Here is a 23,663-nt window from a genome sequence, read left to right as displayed (position 1 = left end):
TGGCTGCTGTGCCAATTGTGGCTTTGGGCTGGTTGATTACCCTCCCTATTCTCCTAATTTGCCCCCATCTTACCATTATCTGCTCCCCAACATGAAAGAACACTTGGCTGCTAACCTGTATCGCAGTCATGATGACATCATATCTGTTACTGATGACTTTTTTGAGCAATAGGAGGCAAGCTTCTTCAGCAATAGGTTCGAAGCACTACAACACCGATGAAAGAAGTGTGGGAACCAAAAAAGGAGCTATGTTGAAAAATAAACCTCATTTGGCCACATTCGATGCAATATCTTGATTAAGATATGATCTTTCCAGCCGACCCTCGTACCTGAAGTATTATATAACCAAGTCATTTTAGTGGTATAACAGCATATGTCTATTTCTTGCCCATGACAGAAAACTAACAATCATTTTATTAGAACGACAAATATATTTTACAGTGTCCACGATCTCCAAAATCTAGTATTTCTCAAGTTTCGGGATATTCCTTTGATGTCCTGAAACATTCCTCATCTGTAGTTACGATGTCCATTTATTGCCAGTAACTTTTTCAGTAGAAAGAACACTTAATGATTACTAGATGTCCAACATTTTAGCGTTCACTACATTTAGTTTTAAAATGTTCTAGTTTGAATAAATTCGAAATAGGCTGTAACATAAACGACATTATTGACGTTATTGAAAGAATAAGAGTAACTAGTTATCTGAGGAATAGAATTATTTGATCTTGACACTGATCCCCATCCCCTATCAATGTATTTCAATGCATAGTCAGTACTTTGTTGTTTATGTCATCCTTAAGAAAATTGGCTCCCAGGGCATCTCGTCAAATTAACTATTTATGTCTTTTGGGGCGTGGGACCAAAGTAAGTAATATACTTCGTATGTATTGATCTAGGAAATTATTTCTTATATAATCATCTTTTCATCGATAAATTATCGTATATCATAATTACATTGTTATTTACTAACCAAATTTCGCTTCATACTGAATTCGTGTAAAACTAATCTTTCAGGAGCTACACTAAAGAACGACACTTCCTCAAAATGCGAGTACAATGGTCGAATGTATATAGTTGGGAAAGTATTCGTAGCTATAGATAAATGTAATAATTGCAGTTGCAAGCCCAAAGGAGAAGTAGATTGTACAAAAAAGAAATGTCCTGTTCCAACAACTCCAGGTAATAATAAAAGTTGCTTTCATACCAGATCTAAAGTACGTTATATATTATATGTCATCGATATTGCTTATAATTAAATGAAATTAAGCTGGGACTTTTATATTTTGCATAAATTTTCAGATAGACACAGTAACGTGGTGTTATTGATAACATCTCTCGTAATACTTAGAAAATTGTCCTTCACATATGACTTTCCAGATCCTTACGTACAATAAGATTTATTGTAACTGTGCATAAAGAACTTGAGAATCTAATCGCTTTCGCTGTTTCATTATTTTTTTTTTTACTTTCTAACGCATCTGATATAGGAATTTAGAGAGTAATATTGGGATTGGAATAGAAGTTTTGAGAACCAGGCAATAATGTTTCGAAACCAATATTAAAAAAATGGAAGTCATCAGTGATCTTACAACTTCAAATTTAATGTATAATATATGGTTATTTCTTAATGACTTGGCTTTTCGTAATTCATAATACTCTTGAGATAATAGTCAATGCCTCCTTGTAAATGTCACCTCATCTCTAACATGAAGGTTCTCCAATGTTGTTAAAATGAATCTTTTAATAAATTCCATTATTGCATCTATTATCAAATGCTTTTGGTATTATCTGTAGATGTATATCTGAAATATTATATAAACATAACATTCTAGAGAGATAATAGCATTTGCCTTTGTCATCGGTAGAATGACAAACATGTTTTACACTGTCCATGATCTTCAAAACCAAATCGTCTACAGTTTCAGGACATCATTTAGAGATTGCTTATCTCATCAGTAGTTACGATGTCAGTTTATTCCCAGTAAATTTTGCATTGGAATGAAAACCAATGATTTGTAGTTGTCCAAGATTTTAGCAATCACTACTTTCAGTTAAAATGTTCTTTTTTGAATTAACACGAAATAAGCTGTGACGTAATTGAAATTATTGAAAAATAAGAATGAATTTTAAACCTAAGAAATACCATCATTTCAGAGTCTGTTTCGTAATAAATATTGATTTTCACTCTGAATTCCCGTTTCCTACAATGTATAGTCAGCACTTTGTCGTCTAATTCTCCAAGAATTTCGTCGTTTCTTTTGCCCCTTGGTGTTGTTGGTGGGGGACCAAAGTAGCCAATACACTTTGTATGTTTGTTATTTGTATTAATCTAGGATATAATTTCTTATATGATCATCTCTCACCGATAAATTATCATATGTTATAATCACGGAGTATGGTGTCTTTAAATCATAATGGATTCATGTAAACTTATCTTTCAGAACCTACGATACAGTTTAAGGAATTTGCCGTAAAATGTTACTACAATGGTAAAATATACATGTCTGGGCAATTATTCATAGCTGCAGATAAATGTAATAATTGCAGTTGCCAGTCCAATGGAAAAGCAGTGTGTTCCGAAAAGAAATGTCCTCCCTCATCCACTCCAGGTAATACTAAAAGTTGTTTTCAAACCATATCTTTAACGTGACGCTCACACTGTTACTGAAGTGAGTCTTTGAATGAATTTCATTATCGTGTGCAGTATTAAATGCTTTGAGGATTTTCTGTACATTTCCGTAAGCAAGATATTCTAGTACGGGTAAATTTTGCCTGCGTTCCTCACTCACGATAGAAAACGACTAATCGCTTTGTTAGGATGGAAAATTTATTTGAGTATTCAGGATCTTAAAAATCAAATCCTTCTCCACAGTTTCAGGACATTAAACAAATGAGAAATGCTTTTCCTCATCCGGTAAAATTTGGGATGAAATTGCGATTTGGTGTTTCAAATTACTTTCTGTGAATCAATAAATATTTTTAAAGTAATATAAACTCAATATTATTAACTTAGAAGTAATCCAGTATTTTAACATTCGCTTATTTCGGCTTAAAAATTTCGTTTTGAAAAAAATTCCAAATAAAATATAACATAAATGACATTGTTAAAATTATCGAGAAATTTGACTGAACTGTAAATCTAAGAAATAATTCTTTCAATTTTCCTCTTATTTAGTATTGATCTCGATTTTGGTCCACTGATTCCTCTTGACATTTTAATAAGTTTGCCATCAAAATTATTTACGAACCGCGCTCTCCAGACATCGCGCTAAATTGGCCATTTATATATGCTTTATTTGGAGCGAGGTTGCTACGTGGCCATGAGGAGAGAGAACTAAAGTAACCAGTTTACTTTGCCTGTTTATCATCAGTCTTGATCGTGAAAATAATTTCTTGTACATTCATCTATTCTCGATAAATTTTCATATATGATAAACTAAACAGAGCCTGTGAAAGAGAATTCATCACTTCATAATGAATTCATGTAAAACTTATCTTTCAGAAACTAAAGAACAGAAGAAAACTTATCTTTCAGAAACTACAAAACAGAAGAACGAGACCTCGGGAAAATGCAGCTACAATGGACAAGTATACATGTTTGGACAGATATTCATAGCTATAGATAAATGCAATAATTGCAGTTGCAAGTCGAAAGAAAAAGTAGAGTGTTCCGAAAAGAAATGTCCTCCCTCAACCACTCCAGGTAATATTCAAAAAACGTTCTCCTGAAGTTTATATCTTAAAACCTCATCGCGACTTAAAATATCAATCGAGTGTCTTTTCGTAAATATATATGTATATATATATATTATATATATATATATATATATATATATATATATATATATATATATATATATATATATATATATATATGTATATATATATACAAATATGTATATATATATATATCTAAACATATATATACTACTCTTTACTCTTTTACTCTTTTACTTGTTTCAGTCATTTGACTGCGGCCATGCTGGAGCACCGCCTTTAGTCGAGCAAATCGACCCCGGGACTTATTCTTTGTAAGCCCAGTACTTATTCTATCGGTCTCTTTTTTGCCGAACCGCTAAGTAACGGGGACGTAAACACACCAGCATCGGTTGTCAAGCAATGCTAGGGGGACAAACACAGACACACAAACACACACATACATATACATATATATACATATATATGACAGGCTTCTTTCAGTTTCCGTCTACCAAATCCACTCACAAGGCTTTGGTCGGCCCGAGGCTATAGTAGAAGACACTTACCCAAGGTGCCACGCAGTGGGACTGAACCCGGAACCATGCGGTTGGTAAACAAGCTACTTACCACACAGCCACTCCTGCGCTATATATATATATATCTAAACATAAATATATAATATATATATATAAATAGAGCATTACATATATTAAAATATAAATATATACATATATAATATATATATATATATATATATATATATATATATATGTAACGGGAAGGTTTACGAAAATAAACAAAATATGTATGTATTAATATATATATATATGTATGTATTATATATATATATATGTATGTATGTATTAATATATATATATATATATATATATATATATATATATATATATATATATATATATATATATATATATATACTCTCTTTTACTCTTTTACTTGTTTCAGTCACTTGACTGCGGCCATGCTGGATCCCCGCCTTTAGTCGAGCAAATCGACCCCAGGACTTATTCTTTGTAAGCCTAGTATTTATTCTATCGGTCTCTTTTGCCGAACCGTTAAGTGGGAACGAACAAAGACAGGCAAACAGAAAATGCTGTAGTAGCTGCTATAAAGTTTTAAATTTTATGATGATAAATTTATGATACAATTTAAAAATTACAAATTACAATTTACAAATTACTAATTACCAATTACATGAAAACATGTTGCGATTTGCAATGACTTCCCTGAAGGAAAGGCATCCGACCACTTTATCTTTTCTTTTTTTTTTTTCTTTTTTGGACTCCACTTATCTGATGCCAATCGCTCCCAGCTTCCTTGCCACAGGATTCCATCTTTTCATAAATCTATCTTGTGACGAGTACCTCTTCTCCAGCCTGATCTTACTACTGAGGTGGTAACTGAAAAAAGTTAACCAACCTCTGGCCGGATACCCGTCACTATGCCTCTTACATGCGTTCCATGCTGTTTCTTTCAGTATAGCTACTACGCAGAAAAAGGAAGCCTTCCTTTCCCTGTTAAGGGAAGGAGGCGGCAGAATCTCGATGATAGGCTCAGTTGATAACTGTACTTTTCCCATCGATGACAACAGTTCTGTGAAAACTATCAGTCCCGTTAATTCCGGACATTCCACAAATGCGTGCGTCCTTCCGTGCCTTGACAGTTTATCACGAACAAATAGCGCCGCACGGAAGCTCTGCCAAGCCAGGGATTTCTGGTAATTGCCAGATACCTCGGCTCGAAAGCTCTCCTGAACAGGTTGATCAACTGATTTTCATCGTATCCCAGGATCTCCTCCAAGGCGTCTTCGGACATAAATTCCACTAATCCGCTATAAGAATCCGCGGTGGAACTCCTATTGCCGGCCTTGCCCACCCGAGAGAGTAGCTGAAGTGCCTAACGGAACTCCAATTGCCAGTCCCCCAATCTAGGTCTCTGCTTGATCCAATTACCAATCTCCGTTAAGGACATTAACTGCGGAAGGTAGAACCGGACGTACGGTGACCACACATGCTCTCCATCCAGGTAAAGCCAGAAGTGCCTCAACCTTAACGCGAGTTTTCGCATCCTCAGCCAAGGCATCCCTAGCCCACCCTTTAGTGGTTTCTGGCAGCAGACAGAGCGCTTCACAAATGTCTTTCCTCCCTTCCACAAAAAGCAAAAAAGGATTCTCTCCAACTTGTTCAGCCACAAATCGGGGCAAGGCACCACGGTCAGACGGTAGGTGATAACCGATGCTATAAACATCTGCACCACCTCCGCCTTTCCTAGCAAAGATAACGCCCGCCCAGACCAGGTCTGCGTTAGAGCAGTAACTTTACTCCAAGCAGCTTAACAAGACCTTCTGTCCAACGCCCCACGACGTTATTCGACGGCATCGGCTTGCCCCTCCAGGTGCCGAGTTGCAAAGCAACTGACTTGTCTTCGTTAACCTTTGCTCCTGCCACCGCCTCGTAACTTTTGATAGCCTCTTCCACCACGGAAAGCTGGCCTTCATCCGCCACGATGATGGAGATGTCATCCGCATACGCTGTAGCTTCTCTTTCACACCATAGATCATGCGGTGCGCCCCCTAATGCCTCCAACTTCCGCAGTAATGGCTCGAGAGGCAACACATACAAAAGCGGTGACAGGCGACACCCCTGACGCACTGAGCACTCGATCCTGAATGGCTTTGAAAGGAAACCATTCACTTTTACGACAGACTCGATGTCGCTGAACAACGCAGCAATCCAACCGTGGAAGGTCGGGCCCAGGCCAGCCTTCTCGCGGACCGCCGCCAAGTACCGATGGTCGACCCTATCAAATGCTTTAGACTGGTCTAAATGTATCAGTGCCCCCCTGCGCCAGAAAGCCTCCCCACCCTCTCTAAGGAGTAGCGTATAAGGTGGAGATTGTCGTGGATCGTCCTGCCTGGGATAGCGCACGTTTGCGCTTCCCCTACAAGTCTGTCCACGACCCGCGCCAACCTTTTCGCTAGCACCTTGGCCAAAATTTATAACTCTGTGTTCAGCAGAGTTATGGGCCTGAAATTCCCTATCTCCTCCCCCCTTGCTCGGGTTTTCCTGATCAACGTCACACGCACACACCCCGACTCGTAGACTTGAGAATTCTCCCATTCTGCTGCCAATTGACTGGCATACTTTTGTAAAATTCATAAGGCAGACCATCGAGACCCGGCGACTTCTCACCGGGGCACTCGCCCAGTACCTCGATCACCTCCTCGGCTGTGATTGGCCCTTCACAGCACTCAGCCTCTCGTGCTGAGAGACACGGGCCGCCAGACAGGAAGTCCCTAAGGGCTTCACCATGATCCAGCAATCCCGCCCCTCCTGAACAACTCAGCAAAGTGCTTGTGAAGCGCTTAACACATCTTGTCCCGTCCATCGACCGAACACCCATTGTCATCAACGAGAGACCTAATTGTGGTATCATTTCCACGCAGGGTTTCTACAGTACGGGCCCATCCGGCAACATTAATTCCCTCGCGGCCCAATGCGCGCTCTTTAGCCCGAATTCTGCACCCCTCATATTTGGCTTTGAGGTGACATTCCAAGGCCGTTCTCGCTGCCAAAATGTGAGATGCGGAGCCCAATCTCAACGCCTCCTCTAGGTCCTTAACTAGTTTCCCTTCTATTCTGACTTTATTTAGTCTTAGCTGATGGCGAAACCTAATAGACTCAAAACGAATGGCTCTCATGAGGGCGAACCACCATCGGTTATTAAACACAACGCCGGTTAACGCCCTCTGTACTAATTCCTTAATCCGGCTACGGTATGCCTCGCAAGTCACAATAGACTTGTTCAATTTTCTGTAGCCGGACCCTCTCTTAACTGTACTTTCTATGTCCAGTCTACACTCACTTAATCATTCTATGGTCAGTGTAAGCTACTTTGACAAGCTGCGAACAGCTAAAGCTAGACTTATCTCTAGTTCTTATCACTATCCTATCTAAGGAAGACTTGAACCTTCCGTCGCCGCTAATCCAGGTCCACTCCGAGACGCTCGGATGGTTAAGCCTGTAGCGATCCGCTAGCTGAAAGCGGTGAAGCAGATCTACGAGACGTGAATTCACTTTCCTACCGATCGAGCCAATGCTATCGACGCGTGCATCAACGATAGCGTTATAGTCTCCTAACACCATTAATGTCTTCGACGTCATGATTATGTTCTCTAGACGCCGATAAAAATCAGTTTGAAATCCTCTAGCACAAAGTGCATAGATCCCGATCAACCTGAAGGCCATAATGCTGTATGTCACATCAAGGACGACCAGCCCACCTTCTGGGTCTACATAGACTGTACTTGTCCGCAGAGCCAAGCCTTTTCGGTCCAGTACTACTACAACCCCTCGCCCTCCGGTCTAACTAGGAGACATAATTTTCTCATAGCCATTCAGGAGGGGCGAGAAGGTTTGTAGACTGTCCAACTTGGTCTCTGTAGCAACCATAACATGCATATCGTGTGATCTGAAGTCGTCGAGGAAACAAGCTTGCCTCCACTTCGAGGCCAGACCACGCACATTCAAACACCCAAGGTTAAGTGTAGCCATTAAAAGCAAGGGTTCTACTTACCCTTAACTAGTGATGTTGGGGCTGACTTCACAACACGTGAGGCATCCCTTTCCTCCTCCTCTTCCTTCTTCAAATAACCTGGGAGGTCCGGGATATTCCTGATGGTCTTTGTATAACTTTACTTCAGTTGCCTGTAAAGGGTTTCCCCTATCCAGGCACACCGCTCGCTTAAGTCCTTGTGCTGTTGAAACAGCTTGGTGATGTGGTGTCCCTCTACAATCTCCTCAATATACTTGTCTCTGGTAACATATTTTACCAAGGTTTTCGTTTCGTTATCGATTTTTCCCCCTTTTTCCTTCTGGGACAAGGGGCGTTGTCGTTTGTTTATTTGTGGTGTGATGCTTACATTTTCTTTTTATTTTGTGGATGATATCGATGGGGAAGGTGCATGTGTTCGTTTCCGAACTACCGTGATCTCCCCTCGACCACCTCCGTGGTGTCATCCGGAGGAGTTACATGCTCTGGTGCCACTTTAGAGGAGGTGGGTCTGTTTGATGTTGTCGGGACCGATGTGTCCATGGGCTGAGGTTTTTGGGTATCGTGTTTGGGGGCGGATACCACAGATGGGAGAGTGGGAACTTTTGTTTCTGTGAGGGCTAATGTGTGTGCGGGATTGGGGTCGTTTTTGTAATTGAAGGGCCTGGTGTCTGCGCAACATTTTTCTTCCATTGATCGCAGTCTACACGAATGTGGACCTTTTTGCCACATTCGTAGCACGTGGGCTTTTTGCCCTCTACAGGTATTTTGAGGACAATATCCTCGCCCAAGATCACCCTTTCTGGAAGCATCTCAATATCTTCCTGAATCCCCTGAATAATAGCAGAAATGCTCCTCCCGAGCCAATTTTGTGGGGCAGTACATGTGATCTGAAGGAAGTTAATTTTATCCGTCCTGTTATACAACAGGGCGGCCATCACCTCCATTGAATCAATTTCAGGTGGTACCTCTGTCACCTTAACACGAGCAGTTCGTCTCCCCATGTAGGTTGGCAAAAGCATCACCTCCTTCGTTTTCAGGGGCCTCACTGAGTACTCTTGAGCTTTTTCCTCGGTTCCAAATCTGGCCTCTATTGTGCCATATGTCCAGCCCCTCGCTATGTACGTTACGTCTTTCCATATGGGGGCCAAGCATTTTTCAATCTTACCCTGTTCAAAGTGTTTATATTTCCATGTTGAAGGACAGTATGTTTTGAAAATGGATGCCCTTCTTTTCAATTTTTCGACGCTGAGGGAGGGTGATATCTTTATATTCCCACCCTCCTCTTTCATTTTTTCAAAATGCTCGGAGAGCTTTTCCGTTGGTAACACAACGTTTTCAGTTGCCACCGCTGCAACTGCCGAAAATTTCTTTACTGGCGCATCCAGTGGACTCTTTTCATGAATTATTTCGACCGACATACTCGGCCGAAATTAAATTTACACACAAAAATAAATTAGAAATCCCCAGAAACGGGAAACCTATCATGTTTTTTCCTCTTAATGAGGACAACAGTTCAAGTCCCACTCCCACTGGGGGGGGGGCATAACAATACAGCCTACAACAGCTTTAACAAGTTCAATTTTTCAACAAATAACAACTGCCAAAATGCAAAACACACAACCAGTTCCTGTCTCCCGTAACCGGGAAAAGCACAAAAGATTTCAAAATTCAACAATTCAATAATGTTCAACAATGTTCAACAACGATAAACAGTTAATAATTCCAACAAAAACAATCTAAGCTCCAACAAAACGTCCGACAAACAAAAACACGTCAAACAAAGAGACCGTAAGCAAGCTACTTTATTTCATTTCATTGGCCATGAAGGCCATATACAGAGGGAGTAGCTTGCGGACTGGACAAAAAATATTAATGAGATGAGGGGTGAAATGGATGAGTATGAATGAGAGAAGGCAAAAGACGCCCACCGATATTCTGCTTCTCTAAAACATTGTTCTTTTTTTTCAAAACAAAAAACAAAACGAGGTATTAAACCTCTTACCTCGGTTCTGCAATTACTGGACTTAATAGTCCATTACAAATTGAGGCGCTGAGCCTCTTACAAACAAAAAACATTTAGGCTCTAAAGCCTCATTATCGTTCCTCCACGACCAAGCCGTATACCTCCCACAGGCAATGCTCCAGCTCCAGGTCGGGACCCCAGAAGGCGAACCATTTTTGGTCCTTCGGAAAGGAGTGAACACATCGACGTCCGATATAACCTCCATAGTCACCTACGGAGGCTAATCGGGGTCTTCCGTCCAGGCATGGGCTCCATCCTGCGGCCCTCTAGCTTCCTTAAGAAGCTCTGTATTGCCTCTCCCTTGTAGAAGAAGATAACAAAATCATCTCTCGTCTCTCTGGGAGGAGCCACAGTTTCCTCTGTCGGTGACACACTTACCACCGACAAGGTTTCAGGACATGCCGACAGTGTACCATCAACCGCCGGCAATGTCCCATTGTTTATATTTTTCTTTTTCCTTTTTCTCCCCTTTGCGACTGGAGGGTATGACACCTCCGCTTTATCCGGAGGATCTTCCCCCTTCCCGCAGCTTTAGGGTCGTTCGGTGGGCAACAATGGTTGCCCACCTTCTTTCCTTTCTTTCTTTTTTCGAGGAGGTCTCCACTTCCTCGGCAGCCTCCATCTCTCCATCCAATGGGGGAGCGGGGGCCGCTACTTTTATTAACTGCTTCAGGACCCTACCTTGGTCCTGGGGACAGTTCTTTTTAATGTGGCCTGGTTCCAGGTACAAGTGACACTTGGGGAGGGGCCCTCAAGAATCAACGGCCATTCTCAAAAAATCTGGGAAAGCCAGATTATTGGCTGATTGGGTCCACAGAGTCAAAACTGCTTTCGACCCCACCCAATTAGCCGCAGGCAGAATCTTAATATTTAGGAGCTTCGCTCCGCTGCCACCCAAACCTCGGCGGATAGTGTCTTTTATCCATTCGGGTTCTATCCAGGGTGACAGCCCACAGACCCAAGCTCTTGTTAATTTCTTCCCACAGTATGTGGGAAGAAACAAAATCTTTTGCCCTTCTAAGGGCTGGCTTGCAAATTTGCGAGCTACCTTGGGAGTGTCAAATAGCAACAACACCGTTGCGTACTTGACACTCCTGGCAATAAACTTAATAGTTGGCAGATATTCGGCCAACTCTCTTTCAATTTCAATTTGAGGGAACACCGTGATGGTGTCGAGTGATTTAGAATAAGTCCTCAACACCACCGTTCTCTCGTTTAAGTTTTGTAACCACTGCTTGGGGGTTACAATCTTCCACTCCAACGTTGTGTTTATCTTCTTTGCCATGCTTGCAGAAAAGAACGTCCAAAAAATAGTTCAAATAAAAAGTCTAAATAAAGTCAAAAATAAACAAAAAAGAGCAAAAAGACAGAGCAAAGAAAAAGAAAGAAGGAAGACAGTTCAGGTCACGCCAACACGCAATTCCGGCCACCCGGTAATCCTGGCCAACAGGTATTCCAAAAAATGGTACTTCAAACAGGTACTCCAGGGTCACAGCAGCAGGAACACAAAAAAATCCTCCACTAATTGGTAGAATTTTCCAAAATTTCTCAATTTTTCGAAGGCAAGACACGCCCCAAAACAACAATTCTCACAACTAAGTGAGTCACATAGACGACTGCAGGCAGACAAATGTCCAGGACACAGTGGGGATTTCTTATTTGAAAAAAGAAAAACAATATCAAACCACAAAACCCCACTGAATCTCCCCAAAAATAAGGATTACTACCTTACAGTCGCGCCTTCAGTATTTCTTCAATTCTGGACGACTACAAAAGCACGTGTTGACAGTATTCAGTGCGGAAACAACTAACCAATGCATGCGGAGTAAGGAAGATACTTATCACACAGTCACTCCTAAATATATAAATATATATATATATATATATATATATATATATATAATATATATATATATATATATATATAGATGAGAAAGTTGGTTTGTGAAAGCACGTGGTTGAATATATAGAAAATAGTAAAAAGTGAAAAAACTACAGAAGGCTTGTTTTAAAAGGTTAAAAAATATATATTTGAGTCAATATGTCTGAAGAATGTTATAAATTTTTTTTCTTAGTTTAGAAGAAATGACCGGTTTCGCGTTCAGCTTTTCAAATTTCTTACATCGTTATGTTTACGTTGAGAAGAATTATCGTTATGTTTATGTTGAGAAGAGTTCCAGATAAGGGGAGGTAATAAGTGATTTCTTCCGGTGTAAGGGAGATAATCGCTTAAAATTTTTTGCCTTTCTTTTGGAGTGAATTTCTCTGTAAAAGTATGTTGGAGTGGTTAAGTTTGGGCTTGTATTTTTCAATGAAGAATGTTTCCTTGTTTAGTCTAATTTGTGTTGGTGTTCCGATAGCACATTGGTAAAAGGGAAAGATTAAAAATTGCGGTAGTAGTTGCTTTGCGCATTCCTCAATGTGCTCACTAAAGGGTATCATTCTGTATTCTGGGAATGCAATCTGTTGTCGATGCAGTGTGCATCTACGTCTGAGTGATATTCCCGTGGACCCCACGTAGTCTTGGTGGCAGCCCGAGCATTTTATGACATAAATTATGTTTTCAGAGGCACAAGTAAAATTAGATTTGATCTTGAATTTCTGTCCCTCTTTGAAGAGGAATGCTGATCCTTCTAGCAGGTTTGGACATGTTGCACAGTTCGGTCTACCACATTTTTTTACTTTTGCATCCGTAATTTCAGAAAACAATTTTGCCTTTGTGAGAATCTTTTTTGTTGTTTGTAGCTTTTAATGATTTGGTGTATGTTTAGAATTTCCTTTAATTTGGGGTCCTTATGAAGTATTGGTAAATTCTGGGTGATGATGGTGAAGGCTTCTTTGTTTCTGGGGTTGTATGTGGATATGTAAGGTAGTATTTTCGGGGAAGGTGTGTTGTTGTGTTGAACTTTTCTTAAAGTTTCTATGTTGATTTCTGTTGCACGTCTGATCCCATCCTCTTTGAGTTGAGCTGGGTAATGTCTGTCAATTAGGGTGTTTTTGAGTTTTTGCAGTCTAAAGTTCCTGGTATTTTGTTCTGACTCTATTGTGCATATCCTTCTTGCAAGGTTGAAGAGGATGGTTGTTTTAGTATGTCTTGGGTGGCATGAATTAAAAAGAAGGTATTGCTTGGCGTCTGTGGCTTTGTAAAAAATGTCTGTTTCTATTTTAAGGTTAATTTTTTTAATTAGTATATCCAAGAATGGGAGCTCCTTTTGGTTGTATTCCATTGTGAACTGTATATTTGGGTTTATGCTGTTCAATAGGTTTTTAAATTTTAGGAGTTTATCTGTGTTTTCATTCCAGAGTATAAAACAATCGTCCAGGAATCGTTTCCAATTCTCTTTTATGTATTGAGAGAGGGGGTTTCCAAAGATTGATAAAGATTCCTGGTAAATGATTATTTCCATGTAGACACACACACACCACACACACACACATATATATATATATATATATGTGTGTGTGTGTGTGTGTGTGTGTGTGTGTGTATCTTCCTGGATCCCCTGAATAATAGTGGCTTACAAAGTGGAGCTTGTAAGATACCATGTTAAAGAGGGAGGGGTCTAACATAAAGTTGAACCACCACCACCCCAGAAGAAAATACAAAGAAAATGTAAAGAAGGGAGTACGTTCTCCAAAAGCAAGAAAAGAATAGAGATTGCAACACAGGAAGAAGTAGACGAATGCCTCGAAGAATTTAAGGATATTATTAACTTTTATACCAGAGGAAGAAGGTACAGCACAGTGGCGGTCACTTTCGTCTCCGAAGAAGAGGCAAGAGGGTACTCCACTGAGACGTTACACTCGGAAGAATGGATACTACTGCCTACCTATCCAGGCAAATGCGTTACCAGGGTCAGGATAGGCAGGATTCCACCTGAAATTGAGCCCGAGTAGCTGGCAGCAGCAGTCCTCGCCGTAGGAGATGGAGGAGATGAGAACGGGCAAATCATCCAGGTAACCCGGACCCAACAAATAAACTACTGAGTTTACGGCCTGGAGATGTTCTTCATGGTCAACCAAGTGGAATATGGTGGAATACCAGACACACTAGTGCTGTCCAATTGGGTTAAGTTAGAAGAAACGCTGGAAGGAAGGCTACCGACCTGCTATTCATGTGGAGAGAAGGGACACATCAAAAAAAGGTGTCCCAAACAAGTAAAAGAGGTTGCAGAGAGAGAGGTACAGGAATTGGAAACGGAGCAAACGACCCAAGATACGGAGCAGGAACCAGAATTCACAGAAGTAAAAACAAGAAAAAGAGAAATGAGAGACACACCGCCGAAGGAGGATTTTACAACAAAAGAAACACAAGACACAGGAAGTAGTATCATGCCCAAGACAAGAAACAACAACGACAAGCAGAAACAACATGCCCACAGTATCACCAAAAAAGAAAAACAACACAAACAGAGCGAAATCACCAAGCAAACACACAGATGTACAGGCACACAATCACGCAGAAAAAATTATTGAGAATTTTTAGAGAAAAAAAAGAACAGAAAGAGAACTGACAATGAACGTTTTAAAAGAATGTTTGTAGAAACATTTGAATATCATGTAACCATCCCGGAGTAAGGACGGAGTGGCCGTCACATCCTCATTTGTATAAACCCTGGATGACCATTTCCAACTCATTTTTATTTTTGTTCTTGCCACTTTTAATATCTTTGCGTCTTCGTGGGTTCTGTGCATCACGGTTGCCACCAGCCACGCTTCTTCAATTTAAGGTGGTACCTTGCCTATCCTAATTCTTGCAACTCTTTTGCCGCAGTAGGTCGGCAGGAGTACCCATTCTTGCGACTTCCGCGTCACAGTGGAGTCATTTATTGCCTCTTGTTCGGTGGCAAACCTCAACTCCACTGTGCCGTATCTTCTACCTCTTTACTTCTTCCAGACATTTCTCTATCGCTTCTTCTGTAGCTATCCTCAATCTTTTTACTGGCTGTGGACAGAACACTGTAAACTACTGTCCTTTTTGTTTTGTTGGTTACTTCTTCTGGAGGGGTCAGGCTTAAACTTAATCCCTACTTCTGGATCATCTCGTTCTACTTTTCAACTTCTGAGGTTCAATTTTGACCTCCCGCACCTCCAGCGAATCCATCGCGTTGGTACATTTTCCAGCCGTCGAAGTATAGCTCCCGGCATGGGCTTGAACTGGTTCGCAATTCATTTCTTTTTTCGAGTCTCTTCACCCAAAAATGGAGGCAAAAAACAAACACAAAAAACACAGGCCCGCAGGCAAAAACAGCAACAGTATTCAACAAAACTCAACAACATCAATCATAGGCACACCCACAAGGGAGAACCTTCAACAAAAGATAACACGACTTATCTGCGACAGGAATCACAAATGATTTAGACTGACACACGTTGATTTTTTATTTCCCACAAGGGATACACACAGAAGGGGACAGTAGAAGACATGTGGGGACACGAAACAAAGAAAAAAGACAAAAAGAAAACACGTATGTAAACAAGATGAAATGAAAAATGAAAATGAAAGACGTAATGAAGCTTCTCGGCCCCACCTCCGAGCAGCTTCATTTATACCTTTTTAACACTTTTTAAACTTTCTACCAGCCAAAATATCCACTTTGTATTCCTCTAATAGCTCTAAGTACGTTAAGTAGCATAGCAATTGATTAATATCCGCATCCACCTCCAACATTTATATACATTTTTATATTTCATTATTATTGATCTTTGCTCTTCAGTTAATAGTAGGCAACAATGCCATCCTTCAGTATTGTCATGTCTTTTTGTATCTACGGCTATAAAATCTCGCCAAGTTTCTATCTCTTCACAAAGTTTCTTATTCGATCCATCATACATGAGCGCGTCACTATTTTTTCCTTTTACCGGAGGAGGGGAAATTTGAGCGTTTTTGTCTGAATGCGATCTTTTTGTGTCAGAGGAAAGTGGGAAGGTTTGGTGTCTGTAAGGGGAGGATGGGACGAAGAGAGTGTGGGTGAGTGTTGAGTGGTTGTGGGGAGGGGGTCTGTGTCCATTTGACTTGTTTTCTGTCTTTTTCTTTTTCCCCGTCGTCTCCCATTCATTATTTGATTCATTTTCTTTTTCCTCCGTTGTTGGTGATTCTACCTCTTCCTCTCTCATTGGTTCTTCCTGGAGTTCTTCTGTCGTTTGGGGCGGCGAAGAGCAGTCCGCTCTAATGTAACCTTTCAGACCACACTTAAAACATCGAAGGGTTCTACCCTCCAACTTAGCCCTCATTATTAAATCATCCAATATAACCGTTTCTGTAAGGTTTTCGATACTTTCTGTCGACCCCTGGATGATCATATCCAGAGTCTGACCTTTCCAGTGTCTGCTTTCAGTTTTCGTGACCTGGAGAACCGCAATCTTCTCGTTTCCGAGTAAGACAGCAGCTACTATCCAGGCCACATCGACTTCCGGTGGTATACCCTCTACCCCAACCCCGGAAGCACTCCTTCCAAGGTATGTGAGTAGGAGTACCACTTCTTCACTTTTCACAGGAGTTGCTGAATGCTTCCTAGGTGTCACTGCCTCTTTAAAACGCACCTCTACAGTTCCGTATTTGGCACCTCTGTCAAGATACGTAATCTTTTGTCAGATTGGCCTTTGTGCTTTTTCTATCTGGGTTTACATGACGTCCACCTTCCCTGCTTCTACTGAGTAAGTTTTGTACCCTCTCGTACGCTCTTTTTTTATCATTCACTATTTCCTGAGGAGGGATAATTTTACATTATATCGTTCTCGACTCATATTTCTATAATTTTCCAATTATCTTGTTTTACGTCCTTTACATTATAAGAAATGTGATATACGATTTTGGAGAATAATATTACAATTGGAAGTGGGGTGGATCTATTTACGAAACAATGTTTTGAAATCTATATTTTTAAAATGGAACAGAAGTAAACTTTCAAATTCATACACCTAATTCAGTGTGTAATATGTTTCTATATAATTTCGGTTTATATAATTCATTGAATTCGACACATCGTTGTGGGTGTTAAGTCAATCTCAAATATGGTGATTACTCAATGCTGTGGAAGTAAAACTGTTAATGAATTACATTATTACGTGCAGTGGGAGACAGTGAGCTGGCAGAATCGTTAACACGCCGGACAAAGTGCTTAACCGCATTTCGTCCGTTTTCACGTTCTGTGAATGTGTTTAAATTCCACCGTAGTTGACTTTGTCTTTCATCCTTTCAGGGTCGATAAAATAAGTCCCAATTGGGCATTGGAGTCGATGTAATTGACACTAGCCCCCTTCCCCAAAATTTCAGGCTTTATGTCTACAGTTGAAGGGATTATCATATACAGTACTATATACTTTTTCTAAAGTCTGTAAATGCTTTGTTGAATGATAGTGATTAGACAGCATGTTCTTTTATTCCCTTATCCGCAAATACCAACAAGCCAACCGTATCTTTAGTATTACAAAGGCTAAAATATTCAAAAGCAATTCCTTCTCTTCAGTTTCATGATATTGAATGAACGAGGGATAACTTTTCGCATGTCGAATTATGATATCAGTTTATTAAATATAAAACTTGCAAAGGATTTATGAATCAGCTCATCAAATTATTTCCCAACATACAACGAAAACATATGGACTTTTTAACACCAATAAGTTAGTAGTAGTTATACAATATTTTAGTACTAACCTGTTTCAGTTTAACAATCTTATTTTTAGAATAAATTCGAAATAAACTGTAGCATAATGACATTACTAAAAGAAAGAAATAATTTCGGAAGATAATGAAATTTGAAACCCCGAGAAATGATTATTTGAATATTAATGCAATTAATTGATCTTCACTCCGAATCTCTGTGCCATCAGTGTCTTATGGATCGTGCTCTTCAAGCGTTTCTTCAAATCAATTGTTTGTATGTTTTGTCTCTCTTGCCACATGGTCATGGTGATGTGGAACTCAAGTGATGCCAATTTACTTTGTGTGATTGTCATTTGCCTTTATCTCAGAAATAATTTCTTATATATTCAGCTCTCATTGATAAAATATCATATATGATCATCAGAGTGTTTAGCTTATCAAAATCTGTGGAGGAAGTGTCTGAATTCATATGTGTAAAATATTTTTCAGCAACTACACCTCAGACGAACGAAACTTCCGCAAAATGCAGCTACCATGGACAAATATATGCATTTGGCCAGATATTCACAGCTGTAGATAAATGTAATAATTGCAGTTGTAAATCCAAAGGAAAAGTGGAATGTACCGAAAAGAAATGTTTACCCTCAACAACTCCAGGTAATACTAAAAGTTGTTTTTGAAACAAAATGTACTGAATATTAATTATGTCATAAACTCCATCACCGTTTTATGCAAAAACAAATTTTGCGTTCTTCTAAACGTATATGATTAGTATGTGACTAGTGTTTTTAAAAATTCACACACACGCATATGTATATACTTATATACTTATATACAATATATATACATAAGTGTGTGTACCAATGTTTGTACGTATGCATGCATTTATGGATGGATGGATGGACGTATGTATGTATGTATGTATGTATGTATGTATGTATGTATGTATGTATGTATGTATGTATGTATGTATGTATGTGCAGGAATTTTTTTTAGAAAATATTCGGCTGATAATGAGTACAAAATTGTTCTGTAACCTATCTCCTCATATTCTCCAGTAGATAACGTGTTATAATGGTACATCAGCAACTTAAAAATCTTGTTGCTGTCATCTGGTTTTACTTTCTTTACAGTGTAATAAATGTTATAAGATTTTAAAGAATAATTTTGGGTTTGGAAGTGGGCGGTTGTGAGGGGAACAATATCTTGAAATCTAAATTAATAAAATGTGGATCAGGAGGCTGTTTCTATGCTGACATCCAATTCAGTGTGTAATATATGTTTCTTAATGATTTTAACTTTAATTCTTTATACACTCAAGAAAGTAATTTTCTAAGTGCCTTTTTGTGAATGTCAAGTCAGTCTCCAACATGTTGCCTGTATAATATTAGGGAAATGACAACGTTAATGGATTCAATTTTTGCATACAATCTATATATATAAAACAGAAAATGTCTGTGGGCGTATGTGTGTGTGTGAAAGTTCGAAGGTTTATAACTCGAGTTCCACATAACCGATTTGATTGAAATTTCAGACATGCATTTTGGTATGTTCTGAGGCATGTTTTAGTCATAACAACTGCTTCGATCAATGTTTGATTTTCGCAAAAATTCGATCGATTTATTACCGATTTCTTTCAAAAAGTCGTCCGATTTTGATCAAGCTTGACATACCTATGCATTCTTACCCAAGGTTTTTCGTTTCGTTATTATTTTTTTCAAATTCCGTTTTGTTTGGGCACAGCACGGGAAAAACCGACTCAAAAAAATGCCTTAGCGGCAGAATCATTGAGCCGATTTAAACGAAATTCGATAAACGAATGCATTTTCACCCAACGAGTCTTATGTCATGGTTCATTTCATTAAATTGCGCTTTGTTTGAGCACAATTCGACAAATTAACATTCGAACAACATACCTTTGTTGAGGTAGCTCCTGACTTGCTTTTGTCAGAATACTGACCCCGTTCCTTCTGCGTTGCATAAACAATTCATCTCCACCATGGTATGCACACACGTTGTGTCCCCACGTGACCTCAAAATAGCCACTGCCAATAACAGTAAACATCCAGCACTGAGGCTTTCCATTGCAATAAATGAAAGCGATTTCTATGTGTAGCATGAGATAGTTAAAGCAACAAAGCCTCTGCACTGCACAAGCTACTGGTAAGTACTTACTACTTCATCATCCATTTCACCAGCATGGGTCTTAATAAATTACCATGAAACTGCAGAAACATGAGGCCCTACATTTAAGAAAAGACGGTTTGGGACGTGACATTGTTAAAGCAATAACCTTGGTAACTTCTTGAATCAAATCAATACCCAAGCTGCCTTTCTAAAAATTATTTTTTGCGCTGCTTACGGTTTCCATGTACAAGTGCTTTCGGGTGAAGCCGGCCCAAACCGCTGAACCACCAGACCGATTAGATTGAAATTTCAGATATGCATTAGATATGTTCCGAGGCATGTTTTAGTTATAACAACTGCTTCGATCAATGTTCAGTTTTCACAAAAAACTTGATCGATAATTATCGATTTTTTCAAGAAGTCGTCCGACTTCAACCAAACTCGGTACACAATTGCAGTTTGACCCAAAGAGTTTCATGGCGTCGCGGTACTCAGCGGATGACCGGAATACTGAAACTGAACTACAGAAGCGCAATGAAGTTGCGTACCACTTAATTAATGTGTTTATTAGTCCAGCATTTGATGTGACACCAGATTATTCAGATTTATTTGTGCTAGGGATCCACTATAACAGCTACACGGTGCATCTGAGCCAACACAAGTGCTTTTGTCTTCGTCTGCTACATGAGTTACGTGGGCCCCAGTCGTTTGATGACTTAAGGACTGTCGATGGCTCTGTATGCAGCACATACAAGGAAGCATGCCTCAAGCGCGATTTCCTGGAAGATGATGCGCAATGGGAGACTACGTTATTCGAAGCTGTTGCATCCCAGACACTTAAACGTCTACGAACTCTATTTGCTCTTATGCTACAAATTTGTGAACTGAACAACCCTTTGTTTTTGTGGATCAAATTTAAAGACGACTTATCGGAGGACTTCATACGTCAGACGAAGTTTCTTTTTCCTGGGATAGAAAGTATAAGCGATGAGGTATACAATCAAGCCTTGATAACATTGAAAATACAGTTGTATCACTCGGTGGGAATGACTTTCCCTCATACGGTCTGCCTAAACTGCTACGTTCAGAGTCAAATTTACTTTCTGCAGCTCTTTTTCGAGAGATGTCCTTCGACACAAATGCCCTTGCCAATTTCGTCCTAGAAACTTTACCAAAGCTTCTTCCGGATCAACGGCATGTTTATACGCGTGTGACTGATCATGTGAGTCACAGGAAAGGTGGTTTGTTTTTTCTTGATGCTCCAGGGAGTACAGGCAAAACCTTTGTAACAAAGCTCATCCTAGCGACGGTCAGGATGCAAAAGAGCATTGTGGTTGCGGTCGCATCTTCAGGGATTGCTGCAACTTTGCTGCCGGGCGGCAGAACTGCACACTCCACCTTTAAGTTGCCCCTCAGTTTAACTAAGTCAGAAACACCTACCTGCAATATAAGCAAGAACCCTGACCAGGGCCAAGTGCTGAAATGCTGTCAGCTTATTGTGTGGACGAGTATACTATGACCCACAATGGAGCCTTCGACGCATTATACAAAACCCTTCAAGATATCGAGGGTTGCGAAGCCCCCGTGGGAGGTGTTACGTTTTTGCTCTCAGGTGACTTTAGGCAAACTCTTCCTGTTATCCCCAAAGGCAAGCGAGCAGATGAGGTTCAAGCATGCCTTAAGTCGTCTCCGCTCTGGCGTCATGTCAGGTCACTGACCCTGACAACCAGCATGAGGGCTCGATTGCTCGGCGACCAAAAGTCGGCTAACTTCGCAAGTGACATTCTGAATCTTGGTGACGGTAAAGTGTCTCTTGACGCTGATGGGGAACTGGACGTCCACCCGTTCACAACTCCTGTTTCATCTTTGGCCTAACTCACCGATAAAGTGTTTCCCCATTTAAAAGATAATTATTTCAGTCATGAATGCCTGTCTGAAAGAACAGTGCTGGTTCCGAAAAATGTGACCGTTACAAATCTCAATGATTAACTGTTGCAGTCACTCCCCGGTGTTCCTTTCGCATACAAATCTTTAGATACGATGGCAGATGCGAATGAATCGGTATATTTTCCAACGGAGTTACTCAACTCTTTAGACCCTCCGCCACATCTGCTCCACCTTAAAGTTGGAACTCCGGTTATGCTTCTGCGCAATTTGAGCACCCCCACCACCACCACCAGACTGTGCAACTAACACGTCTAGTTGTAAAAAAAACTGATGAAGCATGTTGTCGAGGCAACCATCCTATCCGGATGCAGAAAAGGTGAGGATGTATTCATTCCCAGGATTCCCCTTACTCCCTCGGGAGCAGACATACCTTTCACCTTCAGAAGACTGCAATTCCAGCTCCGGCCCAGCTTCTCAATGTCTGTCAACAAGTCCCAGGGCCAAACTCTTTGTGTGGCTGGACTTCTCTTGAAAGAGCCTTGCTTTTCCCACGGCCAGCTGTACGTTGCATACTCCAGAGTCGGCAGTAGAGACAGAGTGTTCGCATTAACACGTCGGGGAAAGACAAGGAACATTGTCTACAACGAAGTGCTCCGTACTTGCCAAGGCTAAAGTGGGTACGTTAACGCCATGCATATATATATAACGAGGTATGCTCAGATACTTTTACTATTTTTCCTATATCAGACGGAAGCATCAGAAAAGGGCGCCTGTCTCTTGACATTCTGAGGGTTTATGGAAGGCGTTCGTGTGGTGCTCCTATGATGGCAAAGAGGTGGTGATTATTTGCAGTTGCACGATAATAATGTGAAGAAACAATGTTGTCAAACAGCTACTACAAACGGACCAGCGGAAAGGCAGGTTAAGTATCACATATTTGAGGACATTTCTGCTGCCTTCTATACGGTCGATTACCTCAAGTATGTTTATTCATAACATTAAAGTGACCAATTCAACGGAAAGGATACCAATTTTCAAAATGCATGGTGGCTTCATGTTGCATGAACCTCTTGAGGGCGATATTCCAACTGTTGAAATTGTCCCAACTGCTAAAATTATTTAACTCGTTCTCTTCCTATACGTTTATCTGTGTGCTTCTTTCTATGGCTTCATTCGCAAGCGTGTGGTTCTAATCTGCGCTGGGCTGAGGAGTAAGCTGTTGAAATGAGAAGAGCATTGCGTGAAAGCGGTAGCCAAGGTAGGGCTCAAAGATTTTCTCAAGTGTAAGGCCTCATCTTTCCACAGTTGAATGGCAATTTATTAAGACCCGTGCAACTCCGAGTACTACTGCTAGTACTAAATATTTTTGTAGATGTTTAGCTACAAGGTCAATTGTTTTGTTTGTATTGTAGTATCTGTAGATAAGCTGAAATACTATATTACTAAAATATTACAGTGATTAGCTTATACATTTTCTGTCAACAGTTACCTCAAAAAGTGACCAGGAATTCTAAAATCAAATTTTTATCTCCAGTCTCATGGAGCTGAGTTCAATAAGTTATAGATAACGTCTCCGCTATTGAGGATGTGAAACTATAACAAGAAACATATGTTGGAAGTAGTGAATCGGTGCACATCGTTATCCTCCCCTAAACCAAGTGAAATGCCTTCAGCTAATGATTTTAACACATACTTGTCTCCTGTGTTTTGTAGTCCTATATCTTATCACTGAGCTGTTTCTGTTTA

General features: G+C 40.2%; 1 protein-coding gene across 1 annotated transcript in view; it reads left to right on the top strand.

Moving 5' to 3' along the window:
• Positions 1-23,663, top strand: part of LOC115217671 — a 337,402-nt gene that overhangs the window by 236,595 nt on the left and 77,144 nt on the right. Inside the window, exons 46-49 of the mRNA XM_036507562.1 lie at positions 1,018-1,182; positions 2,445-2,612; positions 3,539-3,706; positions 18,393-18,560. Of these exons, the coding sequence (XP_036363455.1) occupies positions 1,018-1,182; positions 2,445-2,612; positions 3,539-3,706; positions 18,393-18,560 (669 nt within the window). The remainder of the gene's footprint in view (positions 1-1,017; positions 1,183-2,444; positions 2,613-3,538; positions 3,707-18,392; positions 18,561-23,663) is intronic.

Source organism: Octopus sinensis, linkage group LG11 (assembly GCF_006345805.1).
Source record: "Octopus sinensis linkage group LG11, ASM634580v1, whole genome shotgun sequence".
NCBI classification, from domain to species: domain Eukaryota; kingdom Metazoa; phylum Mollusca; class Cephalopoda; order Octopoda; family Octopodidae; genus Octopus; species Octopus sinensis.
Note: the sequence above shows the minus strand (reverse complement) of the source record. Positions and strands in the feature narration are given on the sequence as shown.